Below are 18,935 nucleotides of genomic sequence, written 5' to 3' on the forward strand. Positions count from 1 at the left end.
TGGTTCATGGTCCATAGTGATGAAGCTTAGGTACAGTAGATTAAGTATAAGCTGAACTCCATCCTTCTCATAGGTTTGGATTTGCTCTTGAAGAATCCACCTCGTGTGGACCCAGCCTGCATTGAAAAAAATTTGCATTGATGAGGGCTTCTATGCTCCCAGGACTGAGGGATTGCTTCTTTACACCAACATAGGTACTGCTCAAAAATGTAAGGTCCTTTTAGTGGAATGGAGAATACTGAAGGACCATGGAAGAGATGTTGTATTATAGAGTCCTAAAGCACTGTGTAGGTAGTACAGTGTGCAATATCCAGCGTATCGGTGGCGTCACTATGTATAGTAGGTTCTACATAATTCCAGAGTCCTGGGAGTCCTTCAGGGTTGGTGCTATGGAGGGCAGTGGGGCCCAATGTAATTAGGATGAATGGATTTTAGAGGCTAAAAATGCACTTAGCTCAGACAGGAGATCTATTTTTATTCTGATCTCTGAAAACTGGACAACCTTTCCAAATCCTCTCCTGTAGACACGTGGGTATTCATCATGAATCAATAGTTTACTAAGAACGAACGATATATAGCATCATATCCAATAGATAAGCCTTCATTGTGTAAAGTGGGTCGCTGGGTGGGTCGCTGGGTGGGAACGTTGTTACGGTAAGGTATTGAACCTGCACGAACTCAGAGGGTCTTCTGTCCTTGCAGGCTGGGAGAGGACTTCTACCGGGAGGCCATAGAACATTGCCGCAGTTATAACGCCCGTCTGTGCGCAGAGAGAAGTATGAGGCTTCCATTTCTGGACTCCCAGACGGGTGTGGCTCAGAATAATTGCTATATCTGGATGGAGAAGACACACAGAGGGCCAGGTAAGAAGACAATGAAACACGTATGAAATAATGATAGGGTCACTAACCCTAACACAAGCTTTGTAAGAGAACTGCTGATATAAGGCTGTGTGCACTGCATTTAAGCCTTACATCGGGATAAGACTGGGAACTTAAAGTGGCCCTGGAAACAATGTGGAAATTATCCCATTTTCGGGTCCAAATTGACAGAAGACAGGCCAACACTAGTAGGCGGGACCAGTAATACAATATTGCGGCACATTATACCACCCAAACAGAGCCAAATACCAAAATGCATTGCCACTGGCCGGCTGTGAGGAGGGCTCAGCCACCCCCCTGGGCATCGGCCTACCAGGAAGTTTCGCTGTAGGGTCTGTGGCCAGTCTGTCCCTGCTTCCATAAAGAAATACACAGAGAAAGCCATTCAGTGGATATATAGTTATTTGGCTGGGATTGGCATTATCGCCGATCACAGACATTAGCTCTGGGTGTCTGCTGTTTAAAACAGCTGAAACTCAGCAGCTACAGAGCCTGCTCATCTTCTGAGCGGGCGCCATGTTTAAAGACCCAACTTTACCGTATATGTAGGGCGGGGGTCAGTAAGGGGTTAAAGGGCTTGTCTGCGTGTGCCCTAATTTGTCCCAGCCTATGGTTGACTTCCCTAGGGTATTTAAGGCACCTTTCCCTGTGGGAAGGTGTCTTATCAATAGGTTATCTAGCTTGCTAATTCCTGCAAAGGTGCGCTGTAGATTTGTTGCCTGTCTGTGTTCAACCTCTACCTGCACCTGCCTGCCCTGACTTTTGGTCTGTTTATCGGATTGAACATACTCTGCCTGCCGTGACCCCCGCTTGTCCACTGACTATGGTTGTACCTGATCCCTCAGTGCTCCACACTAGTGTCTCCTGATCCTCATGAGACATCTGCCACAAAACGAAGACTACTTTAAGAGGTAGTGGCCTAGTAGTTCTTCTGCATCGGAGACCTGGTCCCTGTATAGGGCTGAAAGTATGAAGACCAGGGGGGCCGCTTCAGGGTTGCCCTAAGTCAAATCCATTCAGTGACACAGCGGATCCACACCAGCTCTCGTAACAATGCATATGTTTAACGTGTACGCCGAGAGCTTTTCTGGGCATATACACTAAACGTAAGGTTTAGGCACACTGTGCCCAGAACATAATTCACACCTGTATGTAAATGTGTATGGGACTTCTCAGATATGGAGAAATATGTAATAAAATAGTGACCATAAAGGCAGTCACTTTCTAGACATCCTGTCAAACAATATGATCAGCTTGTCCCTGGCCTAAAATGGCTGAAAACTGGAATTAAAGGGGTATTCCCATCTCAGACAGTGGGGGCATATCCACCATTGGGACCCGCACCTATATCGAGAACAGAGCGGGAAAGGTGGTGGCTGGAGGACCCCAGGTTTCCCTGGGTCCGGCCACCACCAAACGCTCTCCCCATAGTAGTGAATGGAAGCGCACCGTGCTTGTGCAGCCACCGCTCCCATTCATTTCTATGGGGCCGATGGAAGTAGCCGAGCCAGCACTTGGCTATTTTCGACGGCCCCATAAAAATGAATGGAGGGCACCCTCCACAACTTTTGGGGCTCCGTTGTCGATATAGGTGTCAGAGGTGGGACCCGCACCTATCAGACAATGGGGGACATATCGTAGCGAAATGCCCCCATTTTCTAAGATGGGAAAACCCCTTTAAGCCGCGCAGCATACTGTAAACACATTCTGTGCCTCCGCACTGAAAAAGATAGGACATGTCCTATCTTTTGCCGTATGTGGCGGATCGCAGACCCATTCAAATCGGAGTTTACACAGCCGGTGCCCATGTTTTATGGACCACTTGTGAATGTAGCCTAAGCCGGCTGTTCCTCCTGGCTCCTCATCCATGATAGACAGCCACTGGTATACGGGCATATACCTGAGCGGCCGTCAATTACTGGTGAGGGAGCTGAGGCTCATGGATACAGCAGTCTCTTAACTATGTGTGCACTGTATTCTTTCAGCTATTACTTTAATGGCCTACAAAAGTTATGAATTAAGGTGCCCGCCATATTTGCACCATAATTTGCAACTTTTCACTTCTTTCACCACTTTTCCAAAGTATCCATAACAATGTTAACGGCTTATCAGGAGGAGTGTTCTTCATACCCCAACAAATTTATTATCACTTGTGGCAGAGTTTCTAGTGCGTGACTGCCATGAGAGGCCTGCTGCCTTTTGTGGCAACAGACTTTTCACTAAGACTGGCATCAGTGACACCAGTCAGGCTTGTCATACTAATAGGCTGCCCTTAAAGGGAACTTGTCACCTTGAACATGGTGTCTGAGCTGCAGGCAGCATGTTATAGAGCAGGAGGAGCTGAACAGATTGATATATAGTTTTATGGGAAAATATTCAGTAAAACTTGTATTTATTTCATTTAAATTCCTGCTCATTTTGGGCTTTGAAGTCCAGGAGGTTGTCCTATCAGTGATTGACAGCCTGCCCTCTATGACTGTGTATAGAGAGATAGCTGTCAGTCACTGATAGGACCGCCTTCTGGACTTCAAAGCCCAGAAGGGCTTTTCAATACGTAAATATTACTTTATTATAAATATATTACCAAATACCTTTCATTAGTTATTATGGCTCGTTTTGTCTAGGGAGCAATAATTAGGAGAAACAAAATTGCCACCGTCCTGTTAGTATACACAAAACCTGTCCTAATCACACAGATGGACAAGTTACTTCACAACACTGAGAGAAAGAGCTGCCTCATCCTCCTCTCTGCTCTGCCTGTCAGGGATTATGATCCTGACTACAGTTTAATATGATATTTAGCTGAATCTTTGTGGGAATGGAGCTCATCAGGAGACGTGAAGTACAGAGAGGACAGACTGTGGTAATGGAGACTGCATACAAGTGCTGCTGCTTATTAGCCACCTCTGCTCATGAACTCCGTTCCTACAGAGATTCAGCTAAAGATCTTATCATCTGTATTCAGAATAATAACCCCTGACAAGCAGAGAGGAGGATGAGGCAACTCTTTAGCTCAGTGTTGTGAAGTAACTTGTCCTGCTGTGTGATTAGGGCAGGTTTTGTGTGTACTAATAGGACAGCGGCCATTTTGTTTCTTCTAATGAATGCTCCCTAGACAAAATGAGCCATTATAACTGATGTAAGGTATTTGCGAATATATTTATAATGAAGTAATATTTAAGTATTTACATTTTCTTAATTCCCGGAGAACCCCTTTTAAATGAAAGAAATACAGGTTTTACTAAATATTTTCCCATAAAACTATATATCAATCTGCTCAGCTCCTCCTGCTCTACATCATACTGCCTTTAGCCTAAATTAAATTTTCAAACTGACAGGTTCCCTTTAAATATGGAATATTTTTATGACAAATCCACTTCAGGATGGATATACTGAGGATTTTCCACCGCGGATTTGCATGCAGCAAATCTGCAGCATTTTGCAGTACCAGCAATGTGGGTAAGATTTCCTAAAATCTCATTCACACACCGCGAAAAATATCCGCAGTGTAAATTGACTTGCGGTGTGAATTTTATACTGTGAATTTCCGTTGTAGATTTCACCCTTTGCCATGCATAGGGTGAAATCCCCAGCAAATCCACCACAAAATCAGTGACAGATCCATGACAAATCAACGTGTTACACGTGGCCGCACTCTGAAACTCCCTAAAAGTAAGTTGTAGATGATGTGAGGAATACTTCTTAAGAAGTCATGACATATGAAGTTTCATTTACTTGCATTAGACAAAGTGCATATGACAAAGAGACTGGAGGCCTAAGAGAGAGAACCATCTCACTAGCACCACCTCTTTAAAGCGTTTCCCTATGAGTCAAAATCCGACTTTCCAACAAGCATTGGGATTTGACAAGGGAATATAGCCAAGCCAGATATCCATCCGAAGACAGCTGTTTTGGATTGCCTGCCCTTTGTCAGTATGGATTAGGCTGATGGCTGGGTGCGATGCCATGGAAGTGTCTTAGGCAGGTTGTTGAATCTCCTAAAAGAGAGCAGTACTGATTGGAGAACTACTGGAAGTACTTCATGGTATGGAGAGTTATCGGCAAGGGTCCATGGGAAACAAGTGGGGTCATTTATCAAACTGGTGTAAAAAAGAACTGACTTAGCTGCCCATAGCAACCAATCAGATTCTAGCTTTCATTTTGGACAGCCCCTTTGGAAAATGAAAGGAGGAATCTGATTAGTTGCTATGGACAACTAAGCCAGTTCTACTTTACACCAGTTTTCTAAATGACCCCCAAAATATCTAAAAAAGTATCTCCCAAAAAAGAAAACCATCTTGCTAGGGAGCCACTTCCAAGAGGTGGCACTAGCGAGATGGTTCTCTTCCTTGGGATATACCTAGGATATACTGTGTCACAATGAACAGATCTTATTTGTTAGCAAAGACCAACAAGACATTGTCTCAGATCTTGTCTTCTTCCAATTCCTTCATTAGATTTTCGAAATGTTCCTTAGGCCTGATGAACATGACTTTCCTTGAGCTTCTCTTCTTTCCCTGTATACCTGAGATACAAAACGGCTATGATATAAACACTCTAAACTTTTTTTTTCTCATATGTAGGATTGTCACCGGGACAGATCTACACGTATCCTGCTCGTTGCTGGAGGAAGAAAAGGCGGTTGGACATATTAGAGGATCCTCGTCTGAGGCCCTGTGAGTTTAAGCTTGGTAAGAAGTTAGTTTGGGGGGCCCAGGTGTTATCATGTTCTGCCATCGTGGGACCTGCAACACATTGACCATCAGGTATGAGAAGAGGATAAATAGCAGATATGAGTCAAACTCTACAAGTTATTATGTACGGCAGAGCACCCTAAAAATAATGTACGTATTCTAGTGCAGCCGATCAAAATAATGATTATGACTAATGTCTATGGTAGGTTGAAGTTCAGTGCTCCAAATATGCCTTTTACTATTAGACTCTAGGTAACAGAGAGAGGTACATTTGGTTATATGGAAACATTGAGGAATTGAAGGCCAAGAAGATGAAGCATGACATGGAACAATGGGAGAACCATAAGGAAGTCTACTAGAAGTTTGCCCAGGAGTATGACAGATGGAGACCAGGCAGAAGATAAATCAGTTTTAGGGGACTTAAGAAGGTTCTTACAAGGTGTATTGGAGGTCAAATTGGGATTCTGAGGGTCAGAAAATGCGAGGCTGCATGTTGGTGGTGAGATACAGTGTATATGGAGGAAGTTTGGTGGAAGCTCAGCAAAGAGTATGCAGACTACAATGGGTAGGTAGCTTCCATGTCTGCTGGAAGCTATGAGAGAGCTTAGAGGCTAGTCAATGAAAATAATATTGGGTTTTATAGACTGGCGGTAGTTTATGCTTGTGCTTGACTGCTCAGTTGGAGGATGCAGATTTAGCTTGAAGACCTGCCAGTGTCATTGTAAGCTTGCACGGTCGGTTGGTGGTCGGTAAGGAGGAGCTTTAAGCTTGATGGGTGGTCATTGTCAGTGTCAGCCTGGAAGCATGGTCATTATCAATGGAGGCTGGTCAGGGAGCATGCCAGCTGGGGAGCAGCCAATTTTAGAGTCAATGGGAGGACATGCTACAAAGGCTTGAGATGGTTTGTTAGCAGCTTGTGTTGGGCACAGCTGTTGTCTATATGGAATCATAGGAACATAAAAATGTACAGATTTTATTTTATGCAGTTAGACGAAAGTCTTATTAATGCGTTACTATTCACGTAGCATATCTTTTTTATTATGATTTTGCCTAGTTTAGGGCTAGTTCACACGGCAGATTTTGCCTTTGTCAGTTTTCTGCCATTTTTTAAATACGGTGGACCCCCTCACGGTTTAGCACCATTGAATAGTGTAAACAGCAACCACGATTTCCAACAGCGTCCATGCGAACGTTGCACCAGGAAAGGACATGATGCAGAAGATAAACCGTGCATCAACTGCAGCACTGACTTCCATTGAAAACAGTGGGGGTTGGTTTCTGCCCAAATGCCTGTGCGGAGGCCAAATTTTGTGGACAAAGACTTCTGTGTCGATGAGAACTTAGAAAACCCCTTTCATATACAGTCCTATGGACTTTTGGGTTAATAGAGAGGAGTCCCCCCTTTCAGGACCCTCATCCATTAGAGAACAGCTACAAAGAAAGTCTGTCTCTGGAGGACCCAGTATGTCCATACGTTACAGTGGCTGCTCATTGATTCCAATGGTCAATGTGTGGATGTTTCACTTGCCCTGTGATGGCGCTGCAGGAGAATTAAACTCATACGCATATTATTTTTTTATTTCGTTTTTTTTATTTGTACTTAATAAAGTTTCCTTCTGAGAGCCTTTATACTAGAGTAGTACAATGCCTTGCAGGTCTCTCGGAGCGCAAATCCTTTTAACACCAAGGCCATTTGTAGGTGAACACTGTGGTAAGTTCTGTGTTTTCAGGGGTTCAGATGAATTTTTTCGCCATGTTACATTGATGTCCTTCTCAGTTTTCATTGTGATATTTTTTAACCCTTTTATCCAAGGCTTATTTTCACACCAACTGCACGTTGAATCCTATGAAGCAGGGATGCTCAACCTGCGGCCCTCCAGCTGTTGTAAAACTACAACTCCCACCATGCCCTGCTGTAGGCTGATAGCTGTAGGCTGTCCGGGCATGTTGGGAGCTGTAGTTTTGCAACAGCTGGAGATCCGCAGATTGGACATCCCTGTGTATCAATAGGTGGTTGCTAGACATATCACTCCTTATTCTCCCCTTTCCCCATCCAGGACACATGCAGGCTATGACGAGCCAAGCGTGTATGTTTATGGAAGAAGAGATAGTGGAGAGAGAGTGGTTGGCTGAATGGGCTGTCTAATGTGTATGGCTGGCCTAAAAAGTTGCTGAAAATTGATGATTTTTAACTATAACAAATGTCTATCGGGTAGTTTTTTTTTATTAAATGTTTTATTCCTTTTTATGGAATTACTATTTGACATCTAATGTATGCTGATACAATGGCCCACATTTACTAACGTGATTATACCTAGATCGTTCCGTAAAATGCACCAAAATTTTAACATTTCTGGTACAAAATGTTGCATTAAAGGGGCTCTCTGAGATTTTTGTTATTGATGGCCTATCTTCTGGATAGGTCATCAGTAGTTGATCGGTGGGGTCCGATTCCCGGCATCCCCACCGATCAGGTTTATGAAGGACCTGTGGCGTTCCATGATTCCATGAGCACTTGGGCTTCTTCCTAGGCCATGTGATGTCACGTTCATCGGTCACATGGCCTAGGCGCATTACAGTCCCATTCAAGTAAACGGGACTTAACTGCAATACCAAGCACTGCCACTATACAATGGATGATGCTGTGCTTGGTGAACTGTGAGGAGGCCTCTGAGCTCCAGTGAGCCCCGCAGCTTCCTCAAACAGCTGATCGGTGGGGGTGCCAAGAGTGAGTTGGACCACCACAATTTTATATTGATGACGTATCCAGAAAGTATAACTCCCTTATCGAGTCCGTCTCATTCATCATTTTCTACTCCAGTTTTTGCCATAAAATATTACTTAAATCTGAGCCAGCAAAGGAGCTGGTGTAGATTTAGTTTTGTCTCACGTCCTGCTGGGGGAAGCGCCAAAGTTATGTGGAGGACTGCACCTCCACATAACTTTGGCGCTTCCCCCAGCAGCACAGAGACAATTAAAACGCCGGTCTTAATAAATGAGCCCCTGTATCTGTATCGGTTACAGATTATTACTATAGTCGATCATAGGGTGTTACTAGCCATTCTGTGTAGATTTTTTTAATTTAATTTTAAATTTTTATTTATATTAATATAAGTATACATAAAAGAACAGGCAAATCTCACATGTCTCATAGAAGAATTTTCTTTTTTTCTACTTACCAAAACCCTTTTTCTGTTATTATTTCCAGATGATTAATAGTACCCCACTACTGGAAGTTCTAAATACAGTCTAAGGTCTCATTCACACGTCGGGCCACATGCGGCCACCAAACACAGAGGATTTTTACTACGGCACTGAGGGCCATATATCTGTGCAGGTCGAGGATCTGGAAACCGCTGGAGACATTTAACTCGGGTGGTCTCCATGTCCACCTTCTGTGAGACAAAGCACCAGATAGGACCTGCTCTGAGGGTCCATGCCGAAATACGGTGGTGTAAATAGCACCAGTTATTTGGACAAAAATGCGGTTTTGTAAACAGGCCCTTAGTAGAGTTGATAAAGAGGTTGTCCGAGTATTTAAAGGGGTTGTCACATGAAAAATATTCTATAGTTTTAAAACCAGCACTGGATCTGAATACTTTTGTAATTGCATGAAATCTGAAATTTAGCATAGCCACTAAGTTATTCAATAAAATATATCAGTATAGCGCCACCTCCTGGTTGTTTTTTCTTATTTCTTTGTCCTGCTCAATGAGAAGGTCGCACATGCTCAGTTTCATCCTTCAACTGTCTCCTGAGCTGTGATAGGCAGAGCATGGACACGCCCCCTAAGCTGTGATAGGGAGAGCATGGACACGCCCCATGAGCTGTAGCAGAGAGGACACTCCCCTTGAGCTGCCAGGTTGATATAAATCTATCACAGCAATGAATGTAGAGATCTCTGGATCCATGTGAGGTACGGGGCTAGTTCTAGATTTATTAGAAAGAGATTGCTCTGTACTACATGATGTCTGATTTTCATTTTTTACATTATTCATGCGATAACCCCTTTAATACTGATGACCTATTCTCACAATAGGTCACCAGTATCTGATCGGCGGGGGTCCGACACCCGGGACCTCTGCCGATTAGCTGATCGGAGAGAGAGCGCAGGAGCGTCGCAGCCTCTTGCTAGGCCAGTGACGTCACATTCATCGGTCACATGACCTAAGCGCAGCTCAGTCCCATTTAAATGAACGGATCTGAGCTACAATTCCAGACACAGCCACTATACAATGGATGGCGCTGTGCTTGGTAAACTGCGAGAGCTTCAAACAGCTGATCGGCGGTGGGTGCTGGGCATCAGACTCCCACTGGTCACATACTCATACCTTTAAGGCCCCTTTCACACGGGCGAGTATTCCGCGCGGATGCGATGCGTGAGGTGAACGCATTGCACCCGCACTGAATACCGACCCATTCATTTCTATGGGGCTGTTCACATGAGCGGTGATTTTCACGCATCACTTGTGCGTTGCGTGAAAATCGCAGCATGCTCTATATTTTGCGTTTTTCACGCAACGCAGGCCCCATAGAAGTGAATGGGGCTGCGTGAAAATCGCAAGCATCCGCAAGCAAGTGCGGATGCGGTGCGATTTTCACGCACGGTTGCTAGGAGACGATCGGGATGGAGACCCGATCATTATTATTTTCCCTTATAACATGGTTATAAGGGAAAATAATAGCATTCTGAATACAGAATGCATAGTAAAACAGCGCTAGAGGGGTTAAAATAATAATAATAATAATTTAACTCACCTTAGTCCACTTGATGGCGGCCCGGCATCTCCTTCTGTCTCCTTTGCTGAACAGGACCTGTGGTGAGCATTAATTACAGGTAAAGGACCTTTGGTGACGTCATGATGACCATGGTAAAAGATCATGTGATGGATCATGTGATGACCGGAGTGACGTCACCAAAGGTCCTTTACCTGTAATTAATGCTCACCACAGGTCCTGTTCAGCAAAGGAGACAGAAGGAGATGCCGGGCCGCAATCAAGTGGACTAAGGTGAGTTCAATTTTTTTATATTTTTTTTTAACCCCTCCAGCGCTAGTTTACTATGCATTCTGTATTCAGAATGCTATTATTTTCCCTTATAACCATGTTATAAGGGGAAATAATACAATCTACAGAACACCGATCCCAAGCCCGAACTTCTGTGAAGAAGTTCGGGTTTGGGTACCAAACATGCGCGATTTTTCTCACGCGAGTGCAAAACGCATTACAATGTTTTGCACTCGCGCGGAAAAATCGCGGGTGTTCCCGCAACGCACCCGCACATTTGCCCGCAACGCCCGTGTGAACCCAGCCTAAGTCTTCCAGTTGATCCAATGGTAATGGTAGAATATCACTACTAACCTACAGGGTATTATACTAGAACGGCTGTTAGACATCCGGAGTTTATTTTTGTCGATGTCGTCAGATCATTCCTATTGACTATCAATTGCCATTAATTAAAAGAGAGTACTAATTGCCACATGACTAATTCTGATATTACTAGCACCGGTCTTGGCGATTAGCATGAGTGTAGTTTATAATACTTCAGACTGACACTTTAATCAGGTAAGAGCATAGGGTGTAATGGAGCACCCTCAGGAAATGAGACCCCCGAATATATGAAAATGAACCCACCATGCCGTCCTCTCAGTAGTATGATCCTTGCTCTTTTCTTAGAATATTCCTCTCAGACATTACTTTGCCTAATTTATTTCCAAACTCCCTTCCCCCGCCGCCCTTTCGTTCCAGTTTCCATCTCATTCCGGTTGCTCGGTCTCCCTAGGTCGCTTGCTCATTATCCATTTCTTCCCCTCTATTTTTTTTCCTTTACTATTCTCTTTATATCCCATCTCCTCCTGTCTATTTCTCCCTTTATTTCATGCCTTCCTCACTCTTCCTCTTCCCCCCTCCCTTTCTCTTTCTCCCTTCCCCCGTTTTTTTCTCTCTCACATTTTTTTTTTCAGTTTTTTTTTTAATTCAGCTATTCGGTAAATGAAAAAAGCAGTTGCCATGGAAACTATCAAACCACATGACCAGACGTATTAATGCTCTTTTTTTTTGTATACTTGTCTGGAAAGAAAATGCAATTTCACTTCTCATATGAAAAAAAAGCCAGCCCTACTGATCAGAAAAAAGTGTATGTAATATCTAATACAGAATTTAAAAAAATATATTTAGACTACAGCGCAATATATATATTTTTAATTTTTCGTTCTAAAAATTTGCAGATACTAGGAGGCCCTGAAATCTAGGTAAGACTGTATGATCATAGAGCCCCATGACTAGAGAAACATCAACTCTCACATCTAATTTTTGGCCGTACTTTGCTCCTCAAGTTCATTTGCCAGGTTTGGAAGGTCTGGTACTTGGTCCAAGCTGGTGTTACTGCAGGAATTCCATTACCAGGGCTTACAAAACTTAGGGTGTCTGTCAATGGACCAGAATATGAGCCAGGAGAGGTCATATCTCCAATCCTTTGAACCTCCATTGGTGAGACAGTTTTAAGCCTTGCTACAGGTCCACCCAGGAATGGCCTCAATCCATCCTAGAAACGCCAGTTTGGCATATTTACTTAAGCTTTGCCAATTTGAGGTCCATTTCGGGGGGAAAAATTTAAGATTGGAAGGCGTGCGAGAACCGGTGCTAGTAATTACAAGATTGGTAGTAGAACATTGTAGGTGGGTCATGGGAGAGGATAAGCCCAGGAACTAGGACTAATGTCACTGAACCAACTGGGTCTTGAGAGCATTGCTGTGAATAGATTAGCAGATTTATTATGGTCTCTCCTACAGTGTATTGCATCAACAAATCTGTAATTTGCCAGATATTATAATACGGTACATTGACATATCAGTATACACTTTTGTCGAATTGTATTGCCATTAATCTGTCACTTACTACTTACAACCTAGTAAAAAATAGGTCACAGATGGGAGTATGACTGCAGGATCAGACTACATAACGTTTGTTTGTAGTCTGTTACCATGGAGACAGGTCTGCTGTGGACACAAAACAGGATATTTTAATTATTATTATTATTATGATTATCTGCAGAGTTGCTTATTTTTTTCTATTTTAAAACCATTGGAACAATAAAAATTGCTTCTAAAAGTTGCACAAGCTTGGACCACCTTTTTTAGCTGACTGGCAATCAAATGCTTTTGGTCGACTGTGTAGGATTTTAAACATAATGAAAAACATGTCTCAAGGTCAGACCGAGAACCCCGAATATCATCACTTGGTTAAACTGAAAAAAGCTGTTGGTTTTTTTTTTTTTTTACCAACTCCTGTCGTGTCTGGGGTCAGCTGCTGTCACTAAATGCTGCAGATCCCCTGCAAGCCTCAGAAGGAGCCACATATACTCCCTCCTCCTACACTGATTACTTACCGCCTACACCCTGATTGGCTTTTTTATGGCTAATTGCAGTACAGAAGTGTCTTTTTATGGCTTTAACTGTGCTAATGACAGTTAATGGATCTCCAAGCTCAACGGTGTATAATACCGAGGGAGGGAGACAGGTCCTGTATTGTACTGGGGCACGAACGAGAGGATTTCTCACATCTCCTTCCCCATTTGGTGGACATCCAGTTTTTGTTGTATAATTTGAAAATACATTTTTATTAAACTAATTAAACTGATTAAAATCAGATGTTAAAAAAAAAATATTATCTCTATAACTAGAACAGAAAGTTGAAAAGTTTATATTTTCAGTCATTTAAAACTTCTGAAATTTATTATTTTCTATGTGTCAAGGCAGCAAATACACTGCGTGCAGAATTATTAGGCAAATGAGTATTTTGACCACATCATCCTCTTTATGCATGTTGTCTTACTCCGAGCTGTATAGGCTCGAAAGCCTACTACCAATTAAGCATATTAGGTGTTGTGCATCTCTGTAATGAGAAGGGGTGTGGTCTAATGACATCAACACCCTATATCAGGTGTGCATAATTATTAGGCAACTTCCTTTCCTTTGGCAAAATGGGTCAAAAGAAGGACTTGACAGGCTCAGAAAAGTCAAAAATAGTGAGATATCTTGCAGAGGGATGCAGCACTCTTAAAATTGCAAAGCTTCTGAAGCGTGATCATCGAACAATCAAGCGTTTCATTCAAAATAGTCAACAGGGTCGCAAGAAGCGTGTGGAAAAACCAAGGCGCAAAATAACTGCCCATGAACTGAGAAAAGTCAAGCGTGCAGCTGCCAAGATGCCACTTGCCACCAGTTTGGCCATATTTCAGAGCTGCAACATCACTGGAGTGCCCAAAAGCACAAGGTGTGCAATACTCAGAGACATGGCCAAGGTAAGAAAGGCTGAAAGACGACCACCACTGAACAAGACACACAAGCTGAAACATCAAGACTGGGCCAAGAAATATCTCAAGACTGATTTTTCTAAGGTTTTATGGACTGATGAAATGAGAGTGAGTCTTGATGGGCCAGATGGATGGGCCCATGGCTGGATTGGTAAAGGGCAGAGAGCTCCAGTCCGACTCAGACGCCAGCAAGGTGGAGTACTGGTTTGGGCTGGTATCATCAAAGATGAGCTTGTGGGGCCTTTTCGGGTTGAGGATGGAGTCAAGCTCAACTCCCAGTCCTACTGCCAGTTTCTGGAAGACACCTTCTTCAAGCAGTGGTACAGGAAGAAGTCTGCATCCTTCAAGAAAAACATGATTTTCATGCAGGACAATGCTCCATCACACGCGTCCAAGTACTCCACAGCGTGGCTGGCAAGAAAGGGTATAAAATAAGAAAATCTAATGACATGGCCTCCTTGTTCACCTGATCTGAACCCCATTGAGAACCTGTGGTCCATCATCAAATGTGAGATTTACAAGAAGGGAAAACAGTACACCTCTCTGAACAGTGTCTGGGAGGCTGTGGTTGCTGCTGCACGCAATGTTGATGGTGAACAGATCAAAACACTGACAGAATCCATGGATGGCAGGCTTTTGAGTGTCCTTGCAAAGAAAGGTGGCTATATTGGTCACTGATTTGTTTTTGTTTTGTTTTTGAATGTCAGAAATGTATATTTGTGAATGTTGAGATGTTATATTGGTTTCACTGGTAAAAATAAATAATTGAAATGGGTATATATTTGTTTTTTGTTAAGTTGCCTAATAATTATGCACAGTAATAGTCACCTGCACACACAGATATCCCCCTAAAATAGCTAAAACTAAAAACAAACTAAAAACTACTTCCAAAAATATTCAGCTTTGATATTAATGAGTTTTTTGGGTTCATTGAGAACAAGGTTGTTGTTCAATAATAAAATTATTCCTCAAAAATACAACTTGCCTAATAATTCTGCACTCCCTGTAAATTGGATTCAAGCAGGCTTAATATGAAGACATTGCTGAAAAAATAAAATAAAAAAAGATTTTAGACAAAATTGACAGAAATTAAGCAATCCTTGCCTTTTTTCATAAAAAAAAATGTTGTATACATTGGTGTTTCTTAATATGTCTTCATAGTAGTTGGAGTTTAAAGGAGTTGTCCACAATTTTTTTAATTGCTCCCCCACTTCCAGCGGGACCTTTGAAGAGTTCTACACTTACCTGTTAATTCCTGTTCAGTGTCTTCATAGCTCTTCCTGTCCCCGACTGTCAACTTCTGCATGGATGTGGTCAAGTGCTCAGCTGCAGCCATTGACTGGCCTTAGGGGTGACATGTCCCCAAGTGGCACGTCACTGGTAGGTCACATGCCGCTTGGGGGCACGTCACAGTCATTGTCTGCAGCGGTGCATGTAACCCTGTATATTAGGAAGTTGACAAGCGGGGACCAGAAGTGCAGCGAAGACAGTCACCGAGCCGGAATGGAGCTGAATATGCATAGATTTTAATAATAAATTTGCCAAAAGCCGCCAGTACAGGGGGATCGAAACTCACTAAATATTGTTTCCATTGAATGCCAAATAAATCTGCTTCCCGGTTTTTACCGGTGGGAAAAAATATATAAAATGTCTTAGGGAAAATGACTTAAAAAAAAAAAAAAACATACTTACCTTAAAGGGGTTGTCCCACAAAAAATATTCAACTTTTTGTTGTAAAATTATTTTTATAGTTTTTTGTCATAGACAATAAGCTAGGTGACAGACGTTGGTACATTTTGCTTTGTAACACTCAAGTGTATAGCGTAACCATTTGGTATTAATACAGTGATGTGTCAGAATGCAGTTACAAGATATAGTTTCACAAGACTGTACATAGCTATATAACATTACAATATTGCAATACAATAACTCAAACCAGTTATGAACAAGGTGGGGGGAATTACAGGAATAGGGGGGGGGGTGAAAAAGGTAGTTCGGAGGTATGGGTGGTCAAAAGGCAAGTTTTTGTTGTAGGTAGAGTACTGCGACAGGCAAGGCACTACATGAGTCAATTCACATGGAAGAGAGGCATTGTATAAATGTCATTTAGTTAGTATAATGTGACTCGTATAATCTTGTAATTGTAATCGAAGGGGAGATCTACTTTACACAAATAGCAAAAAAAAAATCAACTTTTTTAAACCAGCACCTGGATCTGAATATTTTTGTGATTGCATTTAAATCTATCTGTATAGCGCCACCTGCTGTTTGCTCTTTTTCTAATTTCTCTGTCCTGCTCACTGAGATGGAAGCCAATGCTCAGTTCCATCCTTCAACTGCCACCGGTAGAAAGGACACACCCCCTGAGCTGCCAGCTTGAAATAAATCTAGCAGAGGAATTGCAGCAATGAATGGGGAGATCTCTAGATCCATGTCAGGTACAGGGATGGTTTAAGTTTAGTTAGAAAGAGATTGTCATGAACTATATGACATCTGATTTTCATTTTTTTACATTATTCATGGGATAACCCCTTTAATGATCCCTCACTACTCCCATTCCTAGAATACCTGGTTACCCGACGTTTTTTACTTCGTGTTGCAGAGATGACGTCCCAACTAAGTTACATGTGACCACCTCAGCCAATCACTGGCTGTAGAGGGTCAATATGGCAGCAGGATGGACCGGAGTTCAAAACATGAACATGCATGGATCTTCTAAGTTCTTTCTGTGTTTGCATGGGTTTACTCCAGATTCTCTACTTTCCTCTCACAACCCAAAAATATACTGGTTTCCTATGAAACAGGCCGGAGTGTGTGCAGTAGTTAGACTAGATGAAGAACCCTACTAGGAGCAGGGACCAATGTGGATGAATACCTTCTATGTACAATGTTGTGGAACATATGTTAGATCTATATAAGTGATGGGACATTAGTAAATCTGATTGCCTACAGCTGTCTGGTCATCACCAGTGTCTTGTCTATGACTGCTGAAGATTGCACTTGTGAATCAAATCAAAGCTTTCCACTTTGGCGCTCAATCATATTTTATTTTTGTCTTAGACTATGAGGTCCCTATGAAAAAGGAAAGCAGTTTACCAGAGGGACCCGTCTTAGAAGCCTTACTGTGCGCAGAGACAGTGGACAAGAAGCTGGAACTGAAAGAGGAGGAGATAATTAGTGACTGCCAGGTGAGATCAGCATGTTGAGGTACCCATTGTCTGGATGTAGGTCTTCAACCATAATAGTCATCATCTCATAAAGCCATCTAATGTACTGTCATTAGTTGTCCATTTATCCACCCATTCTACATAACTATTGACATGGTTTCTCCTTTCTCCCTTACCTCAAACCCAACATCTGTCCTCTGTATTTTCACATCAATGTAAAATAATAACCTATAGAAATATGGAAACAATTCCAGACATAGTGTGGTGCTCTTCTAGTATTCAACATCTAAACTGTCCTCAATCTTGGTTCTTTTTCCATCCACTTGTCCAACACCAATCTTTCTCCATCTATGGACATGTACAGTGAATTGTAGGGGAGGGAAATTTTAAGTTTGGTTCCCATGTTTCCAGAAGACACAGGTGGGAGACATCCCACACGAACTGGAGGGTGAAGACCTGGAGGATGATACCCCAAAACGCAAGAACAGAGCGAAAGGAAAGGTAAGAAAACTGTGAACATGAGAGAAGTATATGAAATATTAAGGGAACTCGTCAAGTTGACCGTGATCTGTAGGCAGCAGGAGAAGCTGAGCAAATTTGTATATCATTTTGTGGGAAAACATTCAGTATAAATTTAATTTTATTCATTTAAATTCCTGTTTAGTATCGGGTTAGGAGTCTGGTGGGTGGTCTTACCAGTAATTGGCAGCCTTTATTTTATTAGTGTGTCATGGAGCAGAACCACCCACTGGACTCCGAAGCCCAGAATGAGCAGGAATTAAAATGTAAAAAATTATAGGTTATACGGAATCTTCTTCCACAAATTTATACATCATTCGGCTCCTCCATGATGTTGGCAGATTGAACCGAATATTTGATGTGACAGGTTTTCTTTAAGTTACGTTGCATAAAGCAAAAGGGTAGAAGGCATATCATGAAGACACTTGGAAGATGTTGGTGATGTACCTGGAGATCAGAAAAGAAAAAGTAATTTATATGAGGCCTAAAGAAACTAGGATTTGTTTCTTGGATTTATTGGTGAGCTCTAACGGGCACTTGTAACACAATATGGACACAATTAATACCTTTATGGTTCCACTCGTAATTATCAACTAGTTCTACCTTGTCCTTTAAATGTGAGTCAGGATCTGCAGAAAATGTGACTGGACACCATCTGTTCTCATCTGGTGGCCTTAGATTATTTTTCCACAGTATGACCATTAGTGAGCCTCTGTGTGTGCTTTGTGAATTAAAGCTAATGGACAGAAAGCTGTCGTCACAGTCTCTAGGATGAGATGGAGTACTACTTCTCCAATTGAGACCAAAGGGTGGCAGGGAAACCGCATACAAAACCTGTGTGTATAGTGTTGCTTTACTGCGTTATCTAGGCTTTTAGCGGTGTAATAGAACTGTCATTAGCTCATCTACCTTTTAATGATATTGAGATGACTGTGCTGAAGGTGTCCCAATCTATACAGCAAATATAAGCCTAGTGTGTGAACCTGAAATATTTTTATTCGTCATATTGTAATATTTTTATTCGTCATCGATCATGGTAGTGACGTGCGCATGTATTTATCAATCTGACAACTGAGAACAGTAGTTCACTGTGAAGCTCACTGAACCTGGCGGCTGAGCAGTTTCCGCAGATGATAAACTGTGCCTGTAATCATTCGTGGGACTCTTGGAATATGAAATTATTGAACACGGCTGACATAATATGGACTAGTTTTATTTTTTAACCAGGAAGGGAGGGAAACATAGCGCACCATGGAGTGAAGCCATAAGAACAGATGAAACAGGGGAAAAGCACATTGTGCAAACATAGCCACAACTCTATGGACTCTAGAGAGTCTCAAGGATATGCAGCCCCTTTACC

General features: G+C 42.3%; 1 protein-coding gene across 2 annotated transcripts in view; it reads left to right on the forward strand.

Moving 5' to 3' along the window:
* The first annotated feature begins 706 nt into the window (after window positions 1-706).
* Window positions 707-18,935, forward strand: part of DPF1 (double PHD fingers 1) — a 35,712-nt gene continuing 17,483 nt past the window's right edge. Inside the window, exons 1-4 of one of the 2 annotated variants that reach the window (XM_040442733.1) lie at window positions 707-863; window positions 5,465-5,572; window positions 16,950-17,077; window positions 17,468-17,557. In XM_040442733.1, the coding sequence (XP_040298667.1) occupies window positions 779-863; window positions 5,465-5,572; window positions 16,950-17,077; window positions 17,468-17,557 (411 nt within the window). In that variant the 5' untranslated portion in view covers window positions 707-778. The remainder of the gene's footprint in view (window positions 864-5,464; window positions 5,573-16,949; window positions 17,078-17,467; window positions 17,558-18,935) is intronic. The other variant, XM_040442734.1, reaches the window with a different exon arrangement.

Source organism: Bufo bufo, chromosome 8 (genome assembly GCF_905171765.1).
Source record: "Bufo bufo chromosome 8, aBufBuf1.1, whole genome shotgun sequence".
NCBI lineage: Eukaryota > Metazoa > Chordata > Amphibia > Anura > Bufonidae > Bufo > Bufo bufo.